Source organism: Erpetoichthys calabaricus, chromosome 11 (genome assembly GCF_900747795.2).
Source record: "Erpetoichthys calabaricus chromosome 11, fErpCal1.3, whole genome shotgun sequence".
NCBI lineage: Eukaryota > Metazoa > Chordata > Cladistia > Polypteriformes > Polypteridae > Erpetoichthys > Erpetoichthys calabaricus.
In genome coordinates, this window is record NC_041404.2 from 163,976,933 (window position 1) to 163,999,059 (window position 22,127).

General features: G+C 41.2%; 1 protein-coding gene across 1 annotated transcript in view; it reads right to left on the reverse strand.

Annotated features, from left to right (window-relative positions):
• sdk1a (sidekick cell adhesion molecule 1a) overlaps positions 1 to 22,127 on the reverse strand; it is a 1,749,737-nt gene that overhangs the window by 72,764 nt on the left and 1,654,846 nt on the right. Inside the window, exons 34-35 of the mRNA XM_051933783.1 lie at positions 20,563 to 20,619; positions 18,674 to 18,775 (exon numbers count right to left, since the gene is read on the reverse strand). Coding sequence (XP_051789743.1) covers positions 18,674 to 18,775; positions 20,563 to 20,619 — 159 coding nt within the window. The remainder of the gene's footprint in view (positions 1 to 18,673; positions 18,776 to 20,562; positions 20,620 to 22,127) is intronic.

A 22,127-nucleotide genomic window follows, 5' to 3' on the forward strand; every position in this document is an offset into this window, starting at 1 on the left:
CCTCCTATTGAATACAATTAAAAAAAAAAAATATTCAGCTTTCTTGACATGGAATGGTCCAAAGCTTTTTCAAAATCTAACAGGAATTCATCATTGCTAGTCTTAAATGTTTGCCCACTTTGACGACTTGACGTCTGCAAGCCTGACATACCCCATGACTGAAAGTCACGTAACGTGACAGTGGCTTTTGATTGAGAGCTCTTGGTTCCTTTTTCATTTGCATCTTCGTTGCTAATAAGTAGAAATTAAAAACAGTCAATGTGTCTATTTAACACTAAAACAAGCAATCAAGTGTGGGGAATCTTAACAAGTGAGACAACTACATTGAAACATTAAATTCTTGCTTGAACATGAAGTGCTTCAACAACAACAACTGACTTCTCATTTGGTTGGAATGAAAACCTGCAGCCACCACGACCCTACAATATAAATGCTGCCATGAAAGGTATAATATACAACAAAAAGCTAATATAGAGGAGCTGGACTATTATACAGTATATTTTGTGGTGTGAAAGTTTGTATATAAATTGATAAAAATTTAGTATTTCTTTATTTGTAACTTAGACAAAGTAACGTACTATTAGTGCTTCATTGGTGAGAAGCGTCCATGTTTAAAGCCCCCCAACCCGAGTCTTTGTAATTTTATGACACGGTCAGGGTAAGTGCCTAAAACCAGTTTGGCAAGCAGTTCTCTGCAGGACTCTCTCAATCAACCCCCAGACTACCTATCTGGTAAATATAAGCTCAACAAATGGTTTTGGGGTCAGGTATGAAAGGAATTGTGTGCCCCCATTATAGTCTGAATCAGAGGCCATTCTGTAGCATGACGCCCTATTGATGTAAGGATTTAGACAAAGAATGTATAAATTCAGTTGTTTTCAGTTGTTTACTGAAGGAGCATCTCACACACCATGAACTGAAAAGAAGACCACATTGAAAAGTGGGTGGCACGGTTGCACAGTGGTAACGCTGCAGTAAGGAGACCTGGGTTCGCTTCCTGGGTCCTCCCTGCATGGAGTTTGCATGTTCTCCCCATGTCTGCATGGGTTTCCACCGGGTGCCCCGGTTTCCTCCCACAGTCCAAAGACATGCAGGTTAGGTGTATTGGCGATCCTCAATTGTCCCTAGTGTTGTGTGCTTGGTGTGTGTGTGGTGTGTGTCCTGCGGTGGGTTGGCGCCCTGCCCTGCCTTGTGCCCTGTGCTGGCTGGGATAGGCTCCAGCAGACCCCCCTGACCCTGTGTTAGGATATAGCGGGTTGGAGAACGACTGACTGACAGATTGACATTTAAAAGTAGAACTCGGCAGCCATATTGAGACAGGCATGCGGCCTGTTCTGAAGCAAGCTGACTAAAAATGAGGACTTAACTAGAGACATTTTAAGCAACTAACAAGTCTGTGTGCCACCTGAAACTACACATCAGCATTAATCAGGTTGTATGGTTGACAATATTCACATGTACTTTGCTTATTGTTATTATTTTAGGAATATTATCAACAATACATTATGTAAAGTTGTAACTTTATTCCTGCTTGTCTTTTATTATATGTAATTGCCAGAGGTTATAGATGTAGAAGGGAAGGTGGGGAGAAGTTATAAAGTACAATACCTTATGGTAAGTCAATGGGATTTGTGGCAGTCTGATAAAGGCTACACATTAAAGAATACAAAAGGGGAAAGTTGAGTAATATAGAACTCTACCAAGACAAAACAATATATAAACCAAGATATTTGTAGGATTCCCTAATTATAAAAGATGCAGGGACAGGAAATGGGTATTTCTGATAAATGTAGCTTTTTACAAAATTTTGTAACAGCATTTGAGTAAGACCCGCAAGCAGGCTGTCTGTAACAATCTCAGAGTACTGTCTTTTTGAAATTCCCCAAATGGTTCAGCTTTTGGTTAAAGTAAAAGAAGATCTGAAGGAAAATGGTTTGGTCAAGGAGGAGCTGCTGGCCCGAGCTGTTTGGAGAAGGTTAATCAAGCACATCAACCTCACATAGAAGTAGGAAAAGATGAAGAGGAAGAAGAAGAAATAGGTTAGCCTCTGGATTTTTGTGAAACAAATTAGGTGGACACAACAACTCAGCAATTGACAAGAAACTCAATAAAGCTTCTGTTTTCACTGCTGGGTCAGATGTGCCACCTTCCTTTACCTTAACAAGTATGCAATTGCAGAAGTTAAATTGTCATAAGCCATCCAGCTAATCACTATTTTTGTCTAATATTTGAAGTGTTTTGTCTTACTGTTGTCAGTTCTGAGGTATGTGTGTGATAGAGATAGAAAATTTACCATGTAAATCACTCTTCTTCTGATGATGCGCTTGATCAGCCTTCTCCTTACAGCACGGCCCTGCACCTCCTCCTCAGTCAGACCCTTTTCCTTCAGATGTTCTTTTACTTTACCCATCCAACCTCCACTTTGGCCTCCCTCACTTTCTCTTCACCTGTACTTTCATTCCCATCACTCTTTTGCCCACATATTCATTGTCTCTCCTCATCACATGTACATATCACTTCAACCGACTTTCCTATACTTTCTTAGATATCTCTCCCATTTTTGTTGTAAAAAATTCAGGAACTACACCGACAAATTCATTCTCAGATATCTCACTAAAAAAGTAAATGATGCAGCGGATGGTGGAATTGTTACAGAGAATTACTATACTTTGATGTTTGATGATTCAAGAACACACAAGGCAGGATTTTGCTTTTCACATCAACTGCCATCTACCCACTGCTACCTAATTTCCAAGCTGCTTCTGAAGTTATAATGACCACCTGCCTCCCGACCCCTCCAGACTGAAAGCCTCTGCACTGTAGTTGCTGAAGTCACCAGGACTACAATAAGTCATCTCTAGCTTAAAGAATAAAGGACATGTGCATTGGTTTGATTCTCCAAAAGAGGCATCCTTTGCCAAAAGGTACACCATCTCCGAAGGGCATCACAGGCGTATATAGGAACTCAGTTTTAAGTGAATACATCCCAAGAATTTGTCAGTCCATTATCATATGATTCTGGTCTTGTCCAGAGCACCAGTTTCACCTTCAGATAATTCCCTTTAATGGACTTTAAGCTGCAGAAGATGAGAGGAAATGACTGACCCAAGGATACCCACAATTCAAATGACTTCTCTATAAACTGTGACACTTGCCCCTGACAGCCCTAACTGCACGCTGTAGACAACCAGCTGGCTTACATTTTAAACCTCCTACAAGAACTACAAGCTCTCAGAGGTTTCGTTTCTGAACTTTTCCCACTACATTGGCAATTTTGGTGTCTGCCCTGTAATATATAAAATATATGGTCCTTGTGCCATGGCCTACTATTTTTGAGTTAGTATCTGTGCTGTTTTACAATTTATTATTTTTGCAAAGCTTTAAAGCAGTGTTTTTCAGCCAGTATGCTGTGGCAAAGTGGTGCACAATGAGAGTTACTCAATTGTGCCATGGAAATAATACTGCGGTCTGAACCTGAGGGGGACAAACTCCATAGGAGGTCGAGACTTGTCTGAGGAGGACAGGAATACCTGGAGAAGCTGGCACTTCAAAGAACTTAAAACTTATACGTAACTTGAACTTAAAGAAGTGGTGAGGCTGCCTTCTGCTGTTATGCACCTAAAATCTGGAAAAGCTTACCGATAGATATCAGCCAGGCTAAAATGGTGGAGCACTTTTAAAAACTGCTAAAAACTCATTATTTTAGCATGGCTTTCTCTCAGCTTCATTTTAGTTTAACCCTGATACTCTGTATATGCCTTTAATTATCATATTTTTTTCGTGGCTCCAAAATCCGTACTAACACCTACTTTCTCTGCTGTTCTTTTTCTGGATTTCTGTGGTTGTGATCTGCACCACCAGCACCTGATCAAAGCACCGTGCAGTCTCTACCTTGAAAGATTGAAGGCCAGAGGTCCACATGACCATCATCATGAAATTCTTCCATGAGATGCCTGAAAATCATGAGGACTGATTAATATAATTTATGTTAGGTAGAATGCCTAGAGGGGGCTGGGTGGTCTCGTGGCCTTGGAACCCCTGCAGATTTTGTTTTTATTCTCCAGCTGTCTGGAATATTATTTTGTTTTTTCTGTCCTCCCTGGCTATCGGACCTTACTATTATTCTCTGTTAATTAGTATTGCCTAATTATATTCTTATATTTTGTCTTTTTTTTCTCTTTCCTCATCCTGTAAAGCACTTTGAGCTACATCACTTGTATGAAAATGTGCTATAGAAATAAATATTGCTGTTGTTGTTCTTGTTATTGCATAAAAGCAGCTCTGCAATTGCTATAATGCAGACTAAGCACTCAGAGCACTTTGGACGGGTCTCCTGGTTGCTAGAATCCATCTGCCCGGATGTGTGATCGCCAGAAAGTCTCACAGGGCCAGTGGATAGTGGGCATACTGTACAAGTTGCCTCTGAAGCAGAGAGTGGTGTGCAAATAGATGAAGCAGCTGGGAAGGTGCCAGGAAAGTGCTCACTAAGTGCTGTGTCTGCGAACGCTGATCTTGCTTTTTCATCGGCTTCTCCAATAGTCCCGGCCCTTCATAGAGTCGAGTGCGTGTATGAGATACAACTTTGTGGTTAGTAAAATAGTGGTGTGCCTTGGGATGTTTTTGGTTACAGAAACTGTGCCACCACAGAAAAAAAGTTGGGAAACGCAGTTTAAAGAAATTAAAACATGTAATGAACTACATATGGAAATTTGTCAATGTTCTCCAGTGGTTCCTGTTAAAAATTTAAGTCTGTGACAATGCAGGTTCTTCTCCATGGCTCCCACTTCCCTTTAAGGAGTCTCTCAAACCTGACACTGTCGGTAGTGTAACAAGGTGAGCTGGACAGTGAGGACACAAAACGAAGCAAGGGGATAGTGCAAAAAGGTGCAAGAGTGCTTTTATTAAAACTAAAACAAACTGTGTTCAAATAAATAGTGCAGTGCTTCAATATCTCAAATAAATAAATAATCCGTTAAAAACACGGTGTAATACAAAAATACATATTTCCATTAAAAGCAAGGTTAAAACAATAGCTGGAAACAGTCCTTTAACAACAAAACCCGGTGCCTTTTTCTGCTGGCGGATCCCCTGCTACTCCCATCCAGGCCATGCACCAGGGGAGTCGCCTTACCTGCAGCTGACTTTCTTGTTCTAGTCTGTAGCCTTGTGGTCCCTGGCTCCGTAGGGCTCTCCAGACTGACTTGGGTTCCCCAGCGACCAGTGCACTCACACTGGGGCTTCCACTTCCCAAACCTCCTAACTCCTGCTACCTTATGCGGTGAGCCAAGCACCTTCTGGTCACTCCTGCTCCTCCAAAGTGCTCAACAGGAATGATCACTTCGTGCTGTCCCCTGGGTGCCAGCCAAACACCCAGCTAGGCCTCACTTCCCAGCTGCTTTCTCTGATCAGCGAGCCTGCCCGCTTGCTCGCGCTCTCTCTATCTCATGCATGCACGCACGGACGGACTCCTTTCGCCTTCCAGCGTCTTCTTTCACTTCCTCTAACCTGCGTTCTTTCGATCACCATTCTCCCACTCCACACTCGTGCTTCTCCTATTTATTATGGGGATGTGGCACAGGTGTGGCGATTAGCATCTCTCGGCATTTGTTACGGATATGGATGATTCCACACCTGTGCACGCCCGCCCGCATCATGCAGCATCGCAGAACTGCTCCGGCCACACTACCATGCCCCCTCTATAAGCCGCGAGTGCGGCGATTATTTATTTGAAAACTGGCCTTTTCATCTGAGCTGTGGACCTGCTATACCACAAAGCCTAAGATTTAAGGTGTTTAGGCAGGTTTTTGTCTTCTCTGGATGATTTGTCTTTTAGGCTGTAGGTTGGGAGCATGCACGGATACAGCACTAAAGGCCACCATATTACATTTGAACAATCTAGATGAGAACAGGCCATTCAGTCCAACAAAGCTCACCAGTCAAATCCATTTGAAAGTCCCTAAAATGAGGGGGCTTCATGCTGGCTTTAAAAAAAAAAAAGGAAGGTGATACAGGTAAAAAAAAAAATAAAATAAAAAAAAGACATGGGATTACCGTGGATATAAAAAGCAAGAAAATGAAAATGCAGTGGATACCAATAAACCAGCAACTACACTGAGAATGGCTAAATTGCTTGACATCATAGAGTTTGGGAAGAGGATTTGCTCCCAGGATGGAGAGAACTGGTGAGCCATAAAAGTTTGCTTTCTTGGATAGCATGCTGACTGATTAAGAAAATCCTGTGCCGGCATGGTTGCCTCTTAACAGAGACAGTTGTAAGATCTGAGAACGGAATTTGATTATTTATTTGAATGGAAATAGGGGTGTATCCTGTATGTGCTATGTTTAAAATGCCACAAAATAACGGATCAGAACTGGTATCTTGGGCTTGAATGTATTTAACTATTAGAACCTCACTTTTCTTACAATTTCATCCCAGCAAAACATTAAAAGCTCAGCCAAGCTGTATGGTAGCAGGGACTCCTTTATCCTTTGTCTATTCTGTTACTAAAACTGTGAAGGCACTATATGAAAATGAACTGAAGATTAAACCATAAATTCTGTTCATGATGCTTTATAAAGATGAACTGAAAATAAAACACATACCATCTCTGAATGGAACTCCATAAAGATGAACAACATGGAATCCAAATGAAGTCTGAAATCTGCTCATTACAGTCTTGACAAATGACACCAGCCACTCCATTATTGACAAGCCTGCTGCTAATTAGGATACGCATGGCACACATTTAATTATCAACGGTAGTAGGGGGAATGAGCTACATGAAGCAGACTCTGAAGTGGGCCGTGCTCGTGCTCATCTTTCAGGCAAAGTCTAATAAAATGAGATGGGATAAGACGCTGAAACAATTCTCTGTGGGAGTGGGGAACGAGACGACGGCAAAACCCTCCACACAGCAGACATTTACAACTTCATCAGATTGCTCCCTGTTTACTGGACGTGAGAAATGCACCCTGTCAGCCAAAGGACAGCCATCAGTTCACGCACGTCAAAAAAGGAGCGTCTGCAAAGTGCCGAGTGAGCGTCGCCAGACCTGCTGGGGAAAGACAGGGTGCCCTATACTCCTAAACAACTTGAAGAACATCAGGCGGACAGGGCCGAGTGAAAAATGTGCACCTGCCAAACGCAAGGTCGTCGGATACACTCGTCTCTCTACTTGACAGGCTGAAGAGACTTAACACGTGGAAAAAAAAGGCAGGCAGGAGACCTAAGATGACAGCAGAAAATCAAGAGAGAGGAGGAAAAAAACAAAACAGAGCTGAACCTCCTACAAATAAAGCTGGCTGCTAAACTCTTTGCTGTGCTGGTTAAAATCAGCCTTGTAGTGATGATTTCAGTTTAAGCTATGTACTTGTTTTTGGTGATGGTCCAAAGCCCTTTGTGTAATAATGACAAGCACATAAGAAATTAAGAGGCAGAGTGGTGACTCTGAGGCTAAGGATCTGCGCTGGTATCTAAAAGGTTGCCGGTTCAAATCCCTGTTACTGCCAAAAGAGATCCTACTCTGCTGGGCCCTTACCCTGCAATTGCTCCAGTGGTATTGTACAATGGCTGACCCTGTGCTCTGACCCCAGATGTATGTGAAAACTAACAAATTCCTAATACATGGTATTGTATAAGATGAAAAAAAAGAAGGTAAACTCATTCTCCAATTTACATATTAAATTTGTTAAGTTTTAGCATAACAGAATTCAAAATTACTTTGTCTGTTTGTGTAAGCAAAAAGAACACAACTGACCTTATTGTGGTAAAATTATGGAATCAACATCCACCTTAATAAAAAGAGAAACCAATGTCTGTCTGTCTGTCTGGTTGCTACTCTATGTCTCTGTCATTCCAAAAAGTGGGGATCACAAACATTTTAGTAATACAATGCATTGTATTTGTCATTTCAACAGATGGCGCATTGCACACATGAACACAGCTTTTACAAATCCCATACCAAATGGCATGCAACAGAGACATACACATTGTATGGTGCACAGCAGAGGTTAACAATGAGGTCTGCATTGATTACTTAGATTTTACCCCACTACGCAGCTAGTAACAAAATAATTGGTATAACTTTTATAGATATTTTTACATTTTTATTTCACTTAATTCACAGTGAAACAGCATGGTGTTGGAATGGTAAGAATCGCAGCCACTGGATTTGAGTGGTGACACAGTCACTCTGTGGACAGATCTGGCAAGCTGATTTCGCTTTATCTCAGACTGTGCATTTTGATCCCGATTTGCTCCTCGCACTCTAAAGAACGTTGTCACCAGTACAGAATATCTACACGATGTGAAGGGATAGGAAAAAGGATCAAAGCTGCTGTTAGGTTAGTTTGGTGTGACATATCTTTCCCAAAGAATTACCTTGCAAGTCAAGTAGTGACTAGAGGATGATGACTTATTGAGGTGTGTTTCAAAATGAAAAGGCAAAAGCCATCAGTCGCTTAATACCACAAAAGGAAAAAGGAAGAAGACGAGAGGCAAGCTAAGCACAGATGGATGACCATTCTGGCAATGTGTAAGTTGGTGCTTGTTTTAGTGCCGCAGAGAGATGGCATCACTATCATGATTAGCACAAATGTAAGCCAAATAAGTCTGCTACGTGACATAATGGATGTGTAGAGTCAGCCTCCAGGCTGTTAGCTACCTGCTTGTACTTAGCTACCTGTATTTTCTTTTCTTCATATGCATAACAGTGCTATCTGGACATCATAGACATCATCATGTTCTTTAGTGGTCAGAAAGGATTTAAGATAAAGATTGTACATTCATAATAAGTAATAGTAATAGTAATATTTAAAAACTTTTCTTTGACAGGTAACATGGCTATTTATTTAAATTTAACTTGCGTACACTTTGCATGTGTTTAGTTTGCTTTACTTTCGCCTCTTGTATTAAATAAAGACATCTGAGGTTACTTTAATGTCATAATAATTATTTACTATGAGGACAAATACATTTTGTTTGCATGTTATTCATTCTATCTATCTACCTAAGCATGCCTCCATGGCCATAGTAAGTCAGTAGGGAATATGCCTCAGGGTTTGATGATGTTTATATCCCTGATCATTTGAGAACTGCAATCTGTGACGTGGATCAGTAAGATTATAATGAAAAGTAGCAGGCCAACTACTTAGGAGGAAGTCCAGAAAGGGAAAACTGTACAATGAAAAACTCTCAATGGCAAGTCAGTCCTCAAATGTTGTTAAACATCAGTTGTGAAAGCTGTGCAGTCATTGTGATATGTTTAAGGTATTTTGTGTATAATGTACATAGTTCCAGAGATAGCTTATTCTTACATTCAGATATTTTAATTGTGCATTTGCCTCAAAGCAAAGGTTCAAGATATTTATTATATTACTAGTTGATTACCCAGTGGCTTCGCTCACTGAATGCAAGGGAAAAAAATAAAATGTAGTCTATAAGTTATTAAACAGTAAAACATTAACATTTAAGAAGTAAAGATACATTGAGCAGTACTGGAGTGGTTTCAAGTAAACTACATTTTAAAGGCGCTATAACACAACAGGTAAGTAGTAGATCCCTTGTGAAAGGCGCTACACGACCGCTGTGGTATAGAAATTACATTTTCTATGTGATCGTCCAAATTTTTGCCTGACAACCTTGCACTACCTGCCTGTGATTTACTTGTTAAAATAATTAATCACAAAAGTAAGCTTGAATGTTGTGGGTCTTAGTGACCCAAACTTACCTTAAGGGACAGTAAGTAGTAATAGTAGTTCTGCTTCAATGGCGCCGATTACACTCATTTGCAAAGATTTCCACTCTCTCAGGAGCCGACGGGGGACTTGAAGTGTCACAAACAGTGCGAGAAGAGAGGACGCTGCCCGAAACTGCGAAACTCTCGACTCGGCGGAGCAGCCCGACATTCCGCGCCTCCCAGCGTCCACTTTGTTCTCACGACCCCTCGCAGCTGAAAGCGGTCTCGTCTTCACATTGTTTACAGCTCGGCGCAGTTAAAAAGTAGAAAGACGCAAAGCTGTTTTCCTCATCTCTTCTACTATCAAGTAGTGCCAACTAAAAAAAAGTTACAATGTGGCAGTTTCAGCAACAGTCACGTGGACGAATAAATAAAACTTCTCTGTCAGAATGCGCCTGGCTAGTTCCTGTATTATATGTTCTGTGGTCATAGGTAATTTCCATATCGTGTAGTCATATGTAATTTCCGTTTCATACGTAATTTCCATATCACATGGTCATACGTAATTTCCGTTTCAAAAGCGAAAAAAATTTTATATACATAGATTACTATTATCTTCTCCTACATAATAGAACACTAAGATCTGTGTGTATGTGTATGTGTGTGTGTGTGTGTGTGTGTGCCCAGTCCCTTTGAACAATCTGATTGGTCAGTTCAGCTTTGCCACAGTCATCAATCCAAACAGACTTTGGACCTCTCCTCCAAACCAAGCCACCTGGGCAGAGATGAAGAGCTAAGACAACTCAGCAGCTGACAAGAAACTTGCATATGTACAGTTAGCAGAGCATCTTGCTGTAAAATGGTGGTAATGAGGGGCTATGTTGACCCTGTCATATGCTTCTTGTCTATACAGCAGTTTGTAAGTTGAACCAGCATTAAAATCTATGTGCTTTTCTTTTCAAATATCTGCATGTTCTGTCTTCCACAGCTGCTGTGTAAGTATTATTTTATGCATGCATTAGGCTCTATATTAAATAACCCATTTTTATGGGTGTGTGTGTCCCCTGTAAAATACACTCCCTGTCAATTGTGCTCTAAAAATGACTGATTTGTAATGCCGTTTGCTTTGAAAAGCTAATTGTAATCATGCTTAATTATCTATAAAAGATCAATCCCCTCGTCCCTCCAGCTCCCCATCAGTGATTTCCAGCACATTGTAGGCCGAGCACAGCCTAGCGACATTGGGTCAGCTCAGTAATGAGTGTCAGTCCACTGTGGGGCACACATTCATGCACACCAGTAGACACTTTGGAGCTACTATAGAGAGTGAAGTTTTGCATTGCAGACAGTTTTTTTTTGTGATATTCCTTAGCATAAGAGATGCTATAAAAAATAAGGCTTAAATGAATTTTTATTTGCCTTCAAAAACAATTTCGAGTAATAGGTGCTTTGAAGAAAACACTAAATGAAATGTAATGTTTGAAAAACAAATTGCACCAAAGCTTAGTTTTAAAAATTTTACTCACTCTGACAGCTTGCTATTCTGTCAACATGAAAAATGTCACAAAACAAAGATTGCACCAACTCTATGTAAAATGCTTTTCAGAATGGCTCACCGTGAAAGGTGCTATAAAATGAAGATCTATACTGCAGTTTGCTTTGAAATGCAAATCAGGGTAGGGTTTGGCTCACTGTGAAAGGTTCTATAAAGAGTAAATTATTTTTTATGCTGCTTGTCTTGTCAAGCATCATTGTAACACTATAAATTAGACACTGAACTGCCACACTGTCTGCACTTCCAGAGATTTGAAACTGTGCTCACTATAAACGAGCACCTGAATTGTTACACTCCTTTTACTGTCAGTTGTTCTGTAGAAGTGCTCACTATGACAGACACTATATAAAACACTTTTATGTTGAGAAGCACATTGTTATAGTGCTCACTATAAAAAGGGACACGAGCAGGTTAGCACTTCAAATGTACATTTATGACTGGCATGCTAAACGCAGATCTTGGAGGGCCACATTAGCTACGGCTTTTCCTATCAGTCAATTTATATTTAAATGTTATGCATGAGTTAAAAGCTTCTTTTTTGGAGTTCAATTTGTTAACTCGCAGTACTGTTAGTGCTTCAATTTGTGGTTCAAAAATTAGAAATGTGACTTCTTCATCTTCAAATGTGACATTACTTTAGTAGGAGGTGCGAACATAAATCAAACATTTTCTAGGGGCATAGAAAAGGTTGGGAACCACTTGGAATAGAGAATTAGGAGAAAGTGGCAGCATCTTTGAATATACCCTTTAAAAACCGGTGGCTGAGCAGCACTGCACACCTACAAATATTTATTGAAGCATTGAAAGGAGGAGCCGGAAAGACGATTACAGGGCATCAGACAACGGCTACACAAGAAGAGCCGGGGACCGTCGAGGAAGAGCTGGTGCAGTTGCTCCAGAATTTATTAGAATCTATTGACTGTGCCATTGACGGCGGTACATGCTGTGTGGGATCTGTATTTCTCTAATCAACATAAATATTTACATGCATTGTTTATCTTTTTCCATTGCTTTGAGTTAAATATATTTCATTCAGTATCATGTTATACTTCAACCCAAATATAAATATAAAATACCAGATTTTTTAATGACATATTTGTGCTTTTTCTTGTCCATCACAGCCTGCCTGTTTGTATGCCTGTCTGTGTGTTTCACTTAAGGAATATAACAAAAGTTAGATCTCTTATAATTTTACAACATGCTGAAAAATTAATTCATGCTTTTGATTTTAATTGACTAGATTACTGTAATAATTCAGGGCTGTCTTAATAGGATCATAGGACCACAGGCAAAGTAGTGTGCTGGGGCCCCTGTTTTGAACCGAAACATGCATAGACATCAGAAACATTGTGGGCACCTGTGCTCCTGGGGCCCCCGACCAGTGCCCATTGTGCCCATACATTAAGATGGTCCTGTAATGCACGCCTAACAGGACTGCCTAAGAAAGATGTCAATCGTTTGCAATTAGTGCAGCCAGAATCTTAACTAGAAAAAGAAAATCTAAACACGTCTCTCCAGATTTAGCATCACTGCATTGTTTAACTGTGTCGTTCAGAACTGACTTTAAAATATTACTGATTTATAAAGCCTTAAAGAATCCTTCTCCGTCCTATACTTTGGAATGCTTGTCCCCCTGCACTCCAAGTTGTAACCTTAGATTTAGGAATGGAGGTCTGCTTATTATTCCAAGAGCCAAGCTTAAAAGAAATGGTAAATCGGCCTTTTGCTGTTATTCACCTAAAATCTGCAATACTTTAGCAATAGAAATTTACCAGGCAATACTGTGGAACATTTAAAAAAAACTGCTAAAAACTCACTATTTTAATTTGGCTTTTTCGTAACTACTTTCCAACTGTGTTTCTAGTAGACTCTATGGGTATAGTTTTATCATACTAGCCAACCTGCAGCGTAGCATACACCACATAATTATGTATTGATGGGTGAATACTTCCTGAAAGACACAGTTGTCCAAATGGGGTTGGTTTTGAGGATACGACTGTAGGTGAATGAAAAGATGTAACTCTGGAGAGGACAACATACAATACAGCATTTTACACGCTGCATACAGCGATTCACATCGAAGTATAGACACTGCTAAGACCATGGGATACCCCTCGCAAACTGTTTTACACGCTGCATACAGCGATTCACATCCGCAACAAACAAATTGTTTTACATGCTGCATACAGCGATTTACATCCGCGACAAATATGATTCTTCTTAGATGGTGCTGGCGTGTTCACCCTCGCTCTCAAAGCATACACACTGCCTGGTCATATGCCCAGTCGCAAGAGCAACTGACAGAGACCTGCCCACCAACTCTAAGACCATGGGATACCCCTCGGAAACTGTTTTACACGCTGCATACAGCGATTCACATCTGTGACAAACATGCCTCTTCTTAGATAGTCCTGCCGCGTCCACCTTTGTTCTCGAAGCATACACACCGCCTGGTCATGTACCCGCTCGCAAGAGAAACTCACAGAGACCCGCCCACCAACTCTAAGACCATGGCGTGTAAAACAGTTTGCGATGGTGGACATGGTCGTGCGTCATAACCGAAAAGAATACAGTGGAACCTTGGTTCACGACCATAATTCGTTCCAAAACTCTGGTCGTAAACCGATTTGGTCGTGAACCGAAGCAATTTCTCCCATAGGATTGAATGTAAATACAATTAATCAGTTCCAGACTGTACGAACTGTATGTAAATATATATTTTAAGTTTTTAAGCACAAATATAGTTAATTAAACCATAGAATGCACAGCGTAATAGTAAACTAAATGTAAAAACATTGAATAACACTGAGAAAACCTTGAACAACAGAGAAAACTAACACTGCAATAGTTTGCGCTATAGCGCTACAAACCGCTGGTTAAAAACACTTTTTTTTAAAATAACTTTTAAGCATAGGGAAAAAAATGAACATTTGAAAAAATCCGTAATTTAATAAACCACCAAGAAAAGTAACATTGCAACAATGCACACTATGAACCGATCGCTGTAAACAGAAGTGAAAACCAAATCAAGCCCAGTGCATTCTTTAACTGCCTTCCTACCTTATGAGTCCAATCCGCTCTCTCTCGTGCTGCCTGTGTGCGTCTGTCTCTCTCTGGTGCTGCCTGTGTGCGTGCGTCTGTCTCTCTCTGGCGCTGCCTGTGTGCGCGGCTCTCTCTGGCACTGCCTGTGTGTGCGCGCGGCTCTCTCTCTCTCGCGCTGCCTGTGTGTGTACTCATCTCTCTCTCTCGGGCTGCCTGAGTGCCTCTGTCTCTCTCTGGCGCTGCCTGTGTGTGTGCGCGGCTCTCTCTCTCTCGCGCTGCCTGTGTGTGTACTCATCTCTCTCTCTCGGGCTGCCTGAGTGCCTCTGTCTCTCTCTGGCGCTGCCTGTGTGTGTGCGCGGCTCTCTCTCTGGCACTGCCTGTGTGTGTGCCTCTGTCTATCTCTGGCGCTGCCTGTGTGTGTGCGCGGCTCTCTCTCTCGCGCTGCCTGTGTGTGTGCGTCTGTCTCTCTCTGGCGCTGCCTGTGTGTGAACTGAGGTTCCACTGAGGTTGACTAATGAAAAGTCAATGTGGCTCAGAGGTGCATGTGGAGTCTAGCAGAGACGAATGTGAATGACGCCCGGTGTTGTGAAAGAAACAAAGAAACAATTAAGAATGTTGACTATTAGAAGCAAGTTAATTAAAGTTAAGGCTAAAGATGTTTGTTCCATCAGCAGCAGTAATTATTAAGTAGTTAGTAAAATGGGTTTAACGAAAACCCACAGCCATTGAGGCCCTCCAGGATCACAGCTTAACACCACAATTTAGGAATATTCTGAATTATGATTACACTGCAGGAAAATTCTGTTGTTTGGTCAGTGTGAAATATGGACGTCAGGGTTAGGGGCAACTCACTGGAATGGCAAAAAGCCTGCTGACAAAAGTTTATTTTTTGGCTCTCGCCCAAGAGTTAACTTCCAACCTGAGGAGTATAGTCATTCTCAGAATGGTGTTGTACCCGCACCAAGTAAATAAGGAGCACTTGTCAGCTCTGTGTGCATAGAAACATATAAATGATGCCATTTGACAGTAATAAAAAGATTCCCAGGAGCAGAATCCCAAAATAGAAGAAAAAAAGACCAAGAGGAATTGCTAACAGCTGCCTACGCTGCTTAAGCGAGTGAGTCTCAGTCAGGAAAGGTTCATCACAGCTACTAATTTTTACAGAAGGTATGCAGTCACTGTCAGTGGTCGCAGGCCGTGAAAGTCAGGAGCGGCTCGGGTTGAGGCCCCCTAGCACATTGCACTTGCAGCACACTAGCATCAGGTGGGATTTATTACCCATCAGAAGCCATCTTCAATATATTCAGGGATATTTTTTAATGTGCCTCAGTCCTGTCACTGAGGAAATGAGGAGTTTCTTTCAGTTTAATCACAAGCCAGGCCATCTGACAGAGGAAGAGATGCAGTTTATACCTGTCATCTTGATTCAGGGCTGCTGGCGAGCTGCGGTGACAGCTCCACTTTTTCACACACAACATAAACTGCTGGCTTATCTGCCCCCCATCCTCCCAGCCAAATTCCAAAAAATCTAAATGCTTTAGTTTTAAGGTTTGTTTGCACAAGGAGTTGCTACTGCAATTGCATCAAGGTATTTCACTCACTCTGACCTCCATTTGGGAAAGCTTGACACTTTCTTATTTTTTTTTTGTGTGCTGAAAGGATGTTATTGATTGTTAACTGTTCAGATGGAGAGTGCGAGTGAAGTCATCAGGTATGGGATGCCTGGGTGAAGATGTCCTTGTGGTGGATGAATTTAATAGGGAGCATGTGGGAGCTGGTAGAAGATCCACTCAGACTGCTGGCCTCTACATACCCTCTACCAGAAACAGTGTCTTACTCAAGCCTTTTAAAAACGAGGGCTTAACTTATTGACACTTAAGCTGAAATGACCATTCAGAACGAGTACAGTTGGTTCCGGGTACATGAACTCATTGACAGCTACAAGTTGGAAGTCATCCATGAGTTTACATACCAATGATACTGGACAACCTGTCACTCAAGAACAGGATCAACAAGCACATCAGAAAGGCAACTACAACCTTTTCAAGACTGACAACAGCAAGGTCATGGAGAACACCAAAGACGTATATCGCCTGCATGCTGAGCACATTTCTGTTCCCCAGTGAGGCTTAGAGTGTACTTACACTAGGCACATCTGTTCCATACCGTGCCCAGGCATGACTGTCCCCTCTCCCTACTCTCCTGCTGGCCTGCGTTCACACTGTGCTTTAACATTCTGTGCCCGGGCATGCTTTTGTCATGGCTATGCGACTTTGTGTAAAGCCAAAACATGCTTCGAACATGGAATGAACAACATGCATGTCAAAATGATTTTCCTTATTTTGTGGTTGTTTTGGAGTTGTGTAGGGCAGGATAACACTCTGACGTCTTACAGATTTTTTGAGTGTGTTGTGCAGCGTTTTTCTGTTAATCGTGCTGCACGTACGAGAAGACAAATGATGTTAAGGGAGGAATCTGCAGCTTTTCTAGCCAAATACAATTCATGTTCATGAGTAAGGTGAGACTAAAAACCTGTTTTTAACTCAAATGGTATGATGAGAATGAGAATTGCACTATCTGACATGTTGTATCACTGACGTCATCATATCTGTTTTCCGTGCTCGGACACGTTTAGTGATCACACTGCAAACAGCTTGGGCCCACCTATTCCTAGGGGGCCAGGGAACGGTACAGTTGTCCCAGCACAGAGCGATCACACTAGTCAAATGAACTAGACTTCATGGGGTTATAATGTGGACAAACATGCACAGAACAAATTGCCAGTGTGAAATGTGGCTCAACTCCTTCCAAATGTCGTGTATATTTGACATTACTTGGAGAAACACCAACAACACAGTGCTAGAGAAAGCAGGCAACTTTGCCACACCAACACCATGTACAGAAGAACACTGACAAAGTTCAAACATCTTGAGCAGAGGACCTACTGTGGGCTCTGTTATCATCAGCTTTGGTCTCATACATCGAGAGACCATTCATCATCTCCTGCTTCCATGCACTCCTGTCTGAGGTGACCGACTGCCAACTACTGGTGTCGATACCGTGAGCCTTGAGGTTACCCTTGCAGACATTCTTGTAGCGCGTCTGGGGTCTTCTTCTTGGCCTCTTGCCGGATGTCAGTTCTTCAAAGAGGAGATCCTTCAATATCTGATCTTCAGCCATGCATGAAACATGACCCAGCCAGTGCATATTTCTGTGCTTGAGAAAATCTGAAAATTGAGGAGGTGCCTTCCATCTCTAGCACTGTGTTCTTGGTGACCTTATTTTGCCAAGTGACACATTGCATGTGGAAGGAGTTCAGCCGCTGAGTACATAGATAGCAAAGGAAGTGTCTCTTATTTGCTAGTAAAAAGTGCCTGGTCTAGTGCAATGACCATAAAAATTTAGATCACTAGTGGGATCTGCTCCCTGCTCGCTTCGCTCACCAACCCCAAGTGAATATTGTTTCTTTCTCTCTAATAAATAAACTGACTTTTTCTAATGTTTGTCCCTGTGATTTGTTAATTGTCTTTGCAAAATCTATTCTAAACTGTAAACATTTTAATACGAATGGCATATCAAGATCTCATTTGGTGTCTAATGTTATCCGTGGAAGATTTACTACATTACCTTTCTTGTCTCCTGTTAAAATTTGACATGTCAGAATTGTTCAACCAATTTTGAATACAACTAAACTTGTCCTATTGCATAGCCCACCACTCAGACATAAATTACGCAATAACATTACGAGACATCCTTCTTTCAACAGTAATTTGGCCAGTGGAAGACCAGACGGTGTTAACAGTTGTAGATATTCTACAGGATATTGTAAGTTGATGTTTTCATCTTCCGCATTATCACCACCAACTGTTTCAGCATAGTCTATTGATACGCATTTAACCATTTTGCCATGTAACCAATCAACAATTTTCACGTTTGACTTAATCGCTTTTCAGTGCTAGGATTACCCGTGTACTCATTTCTTCTGTTGATAACCCTTCGGGGTGAAATTCTTCAATAAGATTTGGACATAATAAGTCTTCTTTTATTAGGAACTTAAAGTGAGGAAAACTTAAAAATTTATAAGAGCTGAGAGCACAGGAACTGTGTCTGACAAAAGCATTCACACGAATGAGAGGTGAGATGACCGTGGGCGTGGGTCGTTAACCGAAAACGCTTGAGAGTAGGGCGGGACTTGAAAAAAATCGCTTGGCAATAGTATTGTCTGAAGATTTTCTTTTATAATAGAGAGATATTCTTCTTAAATTGTTAACCTCATCATGCTCTGCTTGAGCCCATTTGGTATCTATACAGGGCATAGTGCTGGTGCTTGTAGCTTCTGACCCCAGTAAAGTCACAACATCTGTTGAAAGATAATCCTATAGTATTTTCATATTCATACCTGCTTCTCCGACAAAGACTTCCACAGGAGAACTAGAAGGACTCTCCCCGATGATGTTGTATGCAGTCATCACAATTTCATAACGTTTGTACTTGTTCAGTTCTGTAAAGAAATGGTAAAAGCACAACTCAGCATCACATGTAAATATATTACTAAACTGATGCACACAAACCTGTAGATTTGGTTACAAACTAAAGTCTTTGTGAACACCACATGCCTGTCTCTTTATTTAGATGGACATTTCTCATTTTGTGGTTATCAGTCAAATTTCATTAGAATAATCCATCATATTTTGGCTTTGCAGTATTGGCAGGAGACATCAACTAAAGAAAGATATTGAGTTACACCAAAAAAGGTTAGAGAAAATGCTAATAATAAATTCCTTTCTGAAATTTGTGGATCAGTTTCCTTAATACGCTGGAAGGTGAAGTTGATTACTCCATCCATTTCCTAACCATTTAACAACTGTGAGTGGAAGCCGTGACTATTCCAGCAGCAGTGGACACCAGACTGACCATCCTTAGACAGAGAGTCATTCATCAGTGGGTCAGTGTCTTGTTTTCCGTGACTCCAAGCACTTGGCTTCCTGATTGAGGGAGGCCTTATAAACTCTAATGTCTTCTGACAGCTCTTAGAGAAATTCCCAGCTTCTTTATTTAAAATGTCAGGCAAGTGGCTTCTGTATACTTCACAGGGTTATGGTTTTTCACCTATCAACATGTACACAAAAAAAAAATGGTGAAGTCTTTAGAAAAATAAAGTCTTCCTTGCAGTCATAATTGAGATAATGATGATTGGTTGACTGATGTAAGTAAAACAATATGTCTATTAATGTGGACAAGACGAAAGAGATGATTGTTGACTTCAGGAAGGCCCATGCTGTCTAACCCCCTACTGCACATTTAGGGCTCGGTGGTGGAACTGGTAAAGAGTACCAAATTCCTTGGTGTGCACCTGACAGCTAACTAACCTTAATTGGTCAACTGACACCACATCCATGGTCAAGAAGGTGCAGCAGTGTCTCCTCTTCCTTCAGCAGCTGAAGAAGGCAAGCCTGCCTCCCCACCATTCTCACCACATTCTACAGTGGCACAATCGAGAGCGTTCTGACCAGCTGCATCTCTGTCTGGTTTGGGACCTGCAGTGTCTCTGACCGTAAGGTCCTACAACGGATAGTACACACTGCAGAAAAGATCAGCGGGTCCTCTCTGCTCTTCACCGAAGACGTCTTTGTAGACATCTGCAATGGCTTCTACTCCTTGGCTGTCTAGACTCTGAATCCTGTGCTGCAAATTTATATGTAGTACATTTGTTACACTTGTCACTACTAGGGTTTTTATTATTAGTTTTACTGTTATTATTTATGCATTTATTGCTATTTACTTCAGATTATTACTATTTACTTGCCTATTGATAATTTTAAATGTTTTTTTTAATCTATTGTAGTATTGCATAATTCTTTAGCTGGCTTGCACTTGTCCTTTGTTAATATATATGTTGCATTGCGGTCCTGAGGAACATAATTTCAGGCCACTGTTTGCTGCAATATGGTGTAAGGTTGGTATTACAGTAAAGCCGCTTGACCTTACCTGACTTGATAGCAGCGTGACTACACACAGAACAAGACCAGAGGCCTCCCTGCTAAAACCCAGAAGCAACACTGTTCTTTCTCTAATTAGGTGGGATCACTTTTTAAAATGTGGTATGGCATTTTTAAAATGAGGCTCTGGCACATGGGTATTTATTACCATGAAGCTTACTTTGGGTTAAGAGCAGAACATTAAAAATTGAGGAACCCCACAACCCACTCTCTGATGGTGCCATCTGTATCCAAGTGAGCCACGTACAATCAACAACCTTAAAAAGGAGTCAGTGTAAAGTAAACTTACGTGTCAGTTCGAATTCAGTCAGTGAAGGACGGCTTACAGATTTAAAGGCGCTTTTGGCTGAGGGAGATAAAGAAGAAAATTTGTTGTAAACAAGCCTGTTACTTCTGTCACCTCTGTGGAAATAACAAATTGTTCAGACTTGTCCAAGGTAAAAATCCACAAGTGAGAAGTGCTTCTTCCCAACTACTTTTTGAACCAGCTTAACCAAGCCTTCAGGACAGTGCAAACTGATTTTACCCTGGTGGGAAACACGACAAGTATAAATCCTAGTAAATGAAAGAACAAAGGGGAAAAATGAACTGGGGAAATGTAAGCAGTGCAGGAAAACCACGCGTTCAAGCAGGAAAAAAATAAAGAACTGCAGGAATAGAGATTGCATCAAAGATATGGCTGACACAGTATAATATGCTTATATTTATTTAGGCATTCAGTTTCTTTGCTTGCATCCGATGCTGCAGGGATAGGCTGCGGGCCCCTGACCCTAGATTGGATTAAACAGGGTTTAGAATTTAGAAATGTTTTTCATGACACAGAAGTTATCACAGTTATGGTGCTATGCTGCCATAGTGGTTAGCACTGCTGCCTCAGGGCTTTTGACTCTCAAACACAAATGCCAGCCATGTCACTGTCTGTGCCAAGTTTTTTTGTTTTTCTCACATGAACGTTTAAAACATTCCAAAGACAATTTGGATGGTATGATTTGTAACTTAAAAATACCCTGCGTTTGGGGTGGATGTCTAGCTCTATATGGGTTCTGGCCCATAGCTGGTTTCTGTTGTGTCATCTTCTACCTTGGCCTGAAATAAGTCATTAATAAATTAATGACCTGTTGAAATTTAGCAGCTTAAGGCAATTCAAGGTGAATTGAGTAGTGCAAGTATAAATCCATGAAGACTAAAAATGCATCAAATTAGATAACAAATCAGACAAATACATAAGATACCTCCATTCTCAGACCTGCTGTTAGGGGTAACCGGCGGCTGAAACTTATCGGCCTTACTGGTAGTTGATCTACCTGGCTGTTCTCAATTGACTTGTGCCATGGCTATCTATACAGAGGTATGAGCTTTAGACAAAAGCATCACTAACTGACAAGACTCCTTCATTTATTTATATGGCGTCTTGCAGGTTAATACATTCACAAAGCATCTCACCCAAACAAAACAAGAGCTGACATTTATATCCTGAGCAATGGGGATTTGAAGCCGTGCCCTCCTTACCCTCCTAAGGCTGCGTTGCCTGGCAGCAGAATTTTGACAAATCTAAGCTGTGTAAATATTACTCACTGGATATCCCGGGGGTAGGGGGGTAATATTTAAAAACATGTGTGATAAAATCCCAAATCAGAAGTGTGGCAAGGCCGTGCTGGAGGTCTGGGTCATTAGCGGCTTCACACTTTTTTTAATTGCAGGCACACACGTGTCTGCAGAATGTAAAGGTCACTGGCACATTTCACACCAGCCTGCCGTATGCGTTCTTTTTCAGTACGCTTTCGAAAGCGAGGAGGCAGTGAATATATTAGCACATTTTTAGCTGTCTAAAAAAGTCAGCGTTGCAGCTGCTGA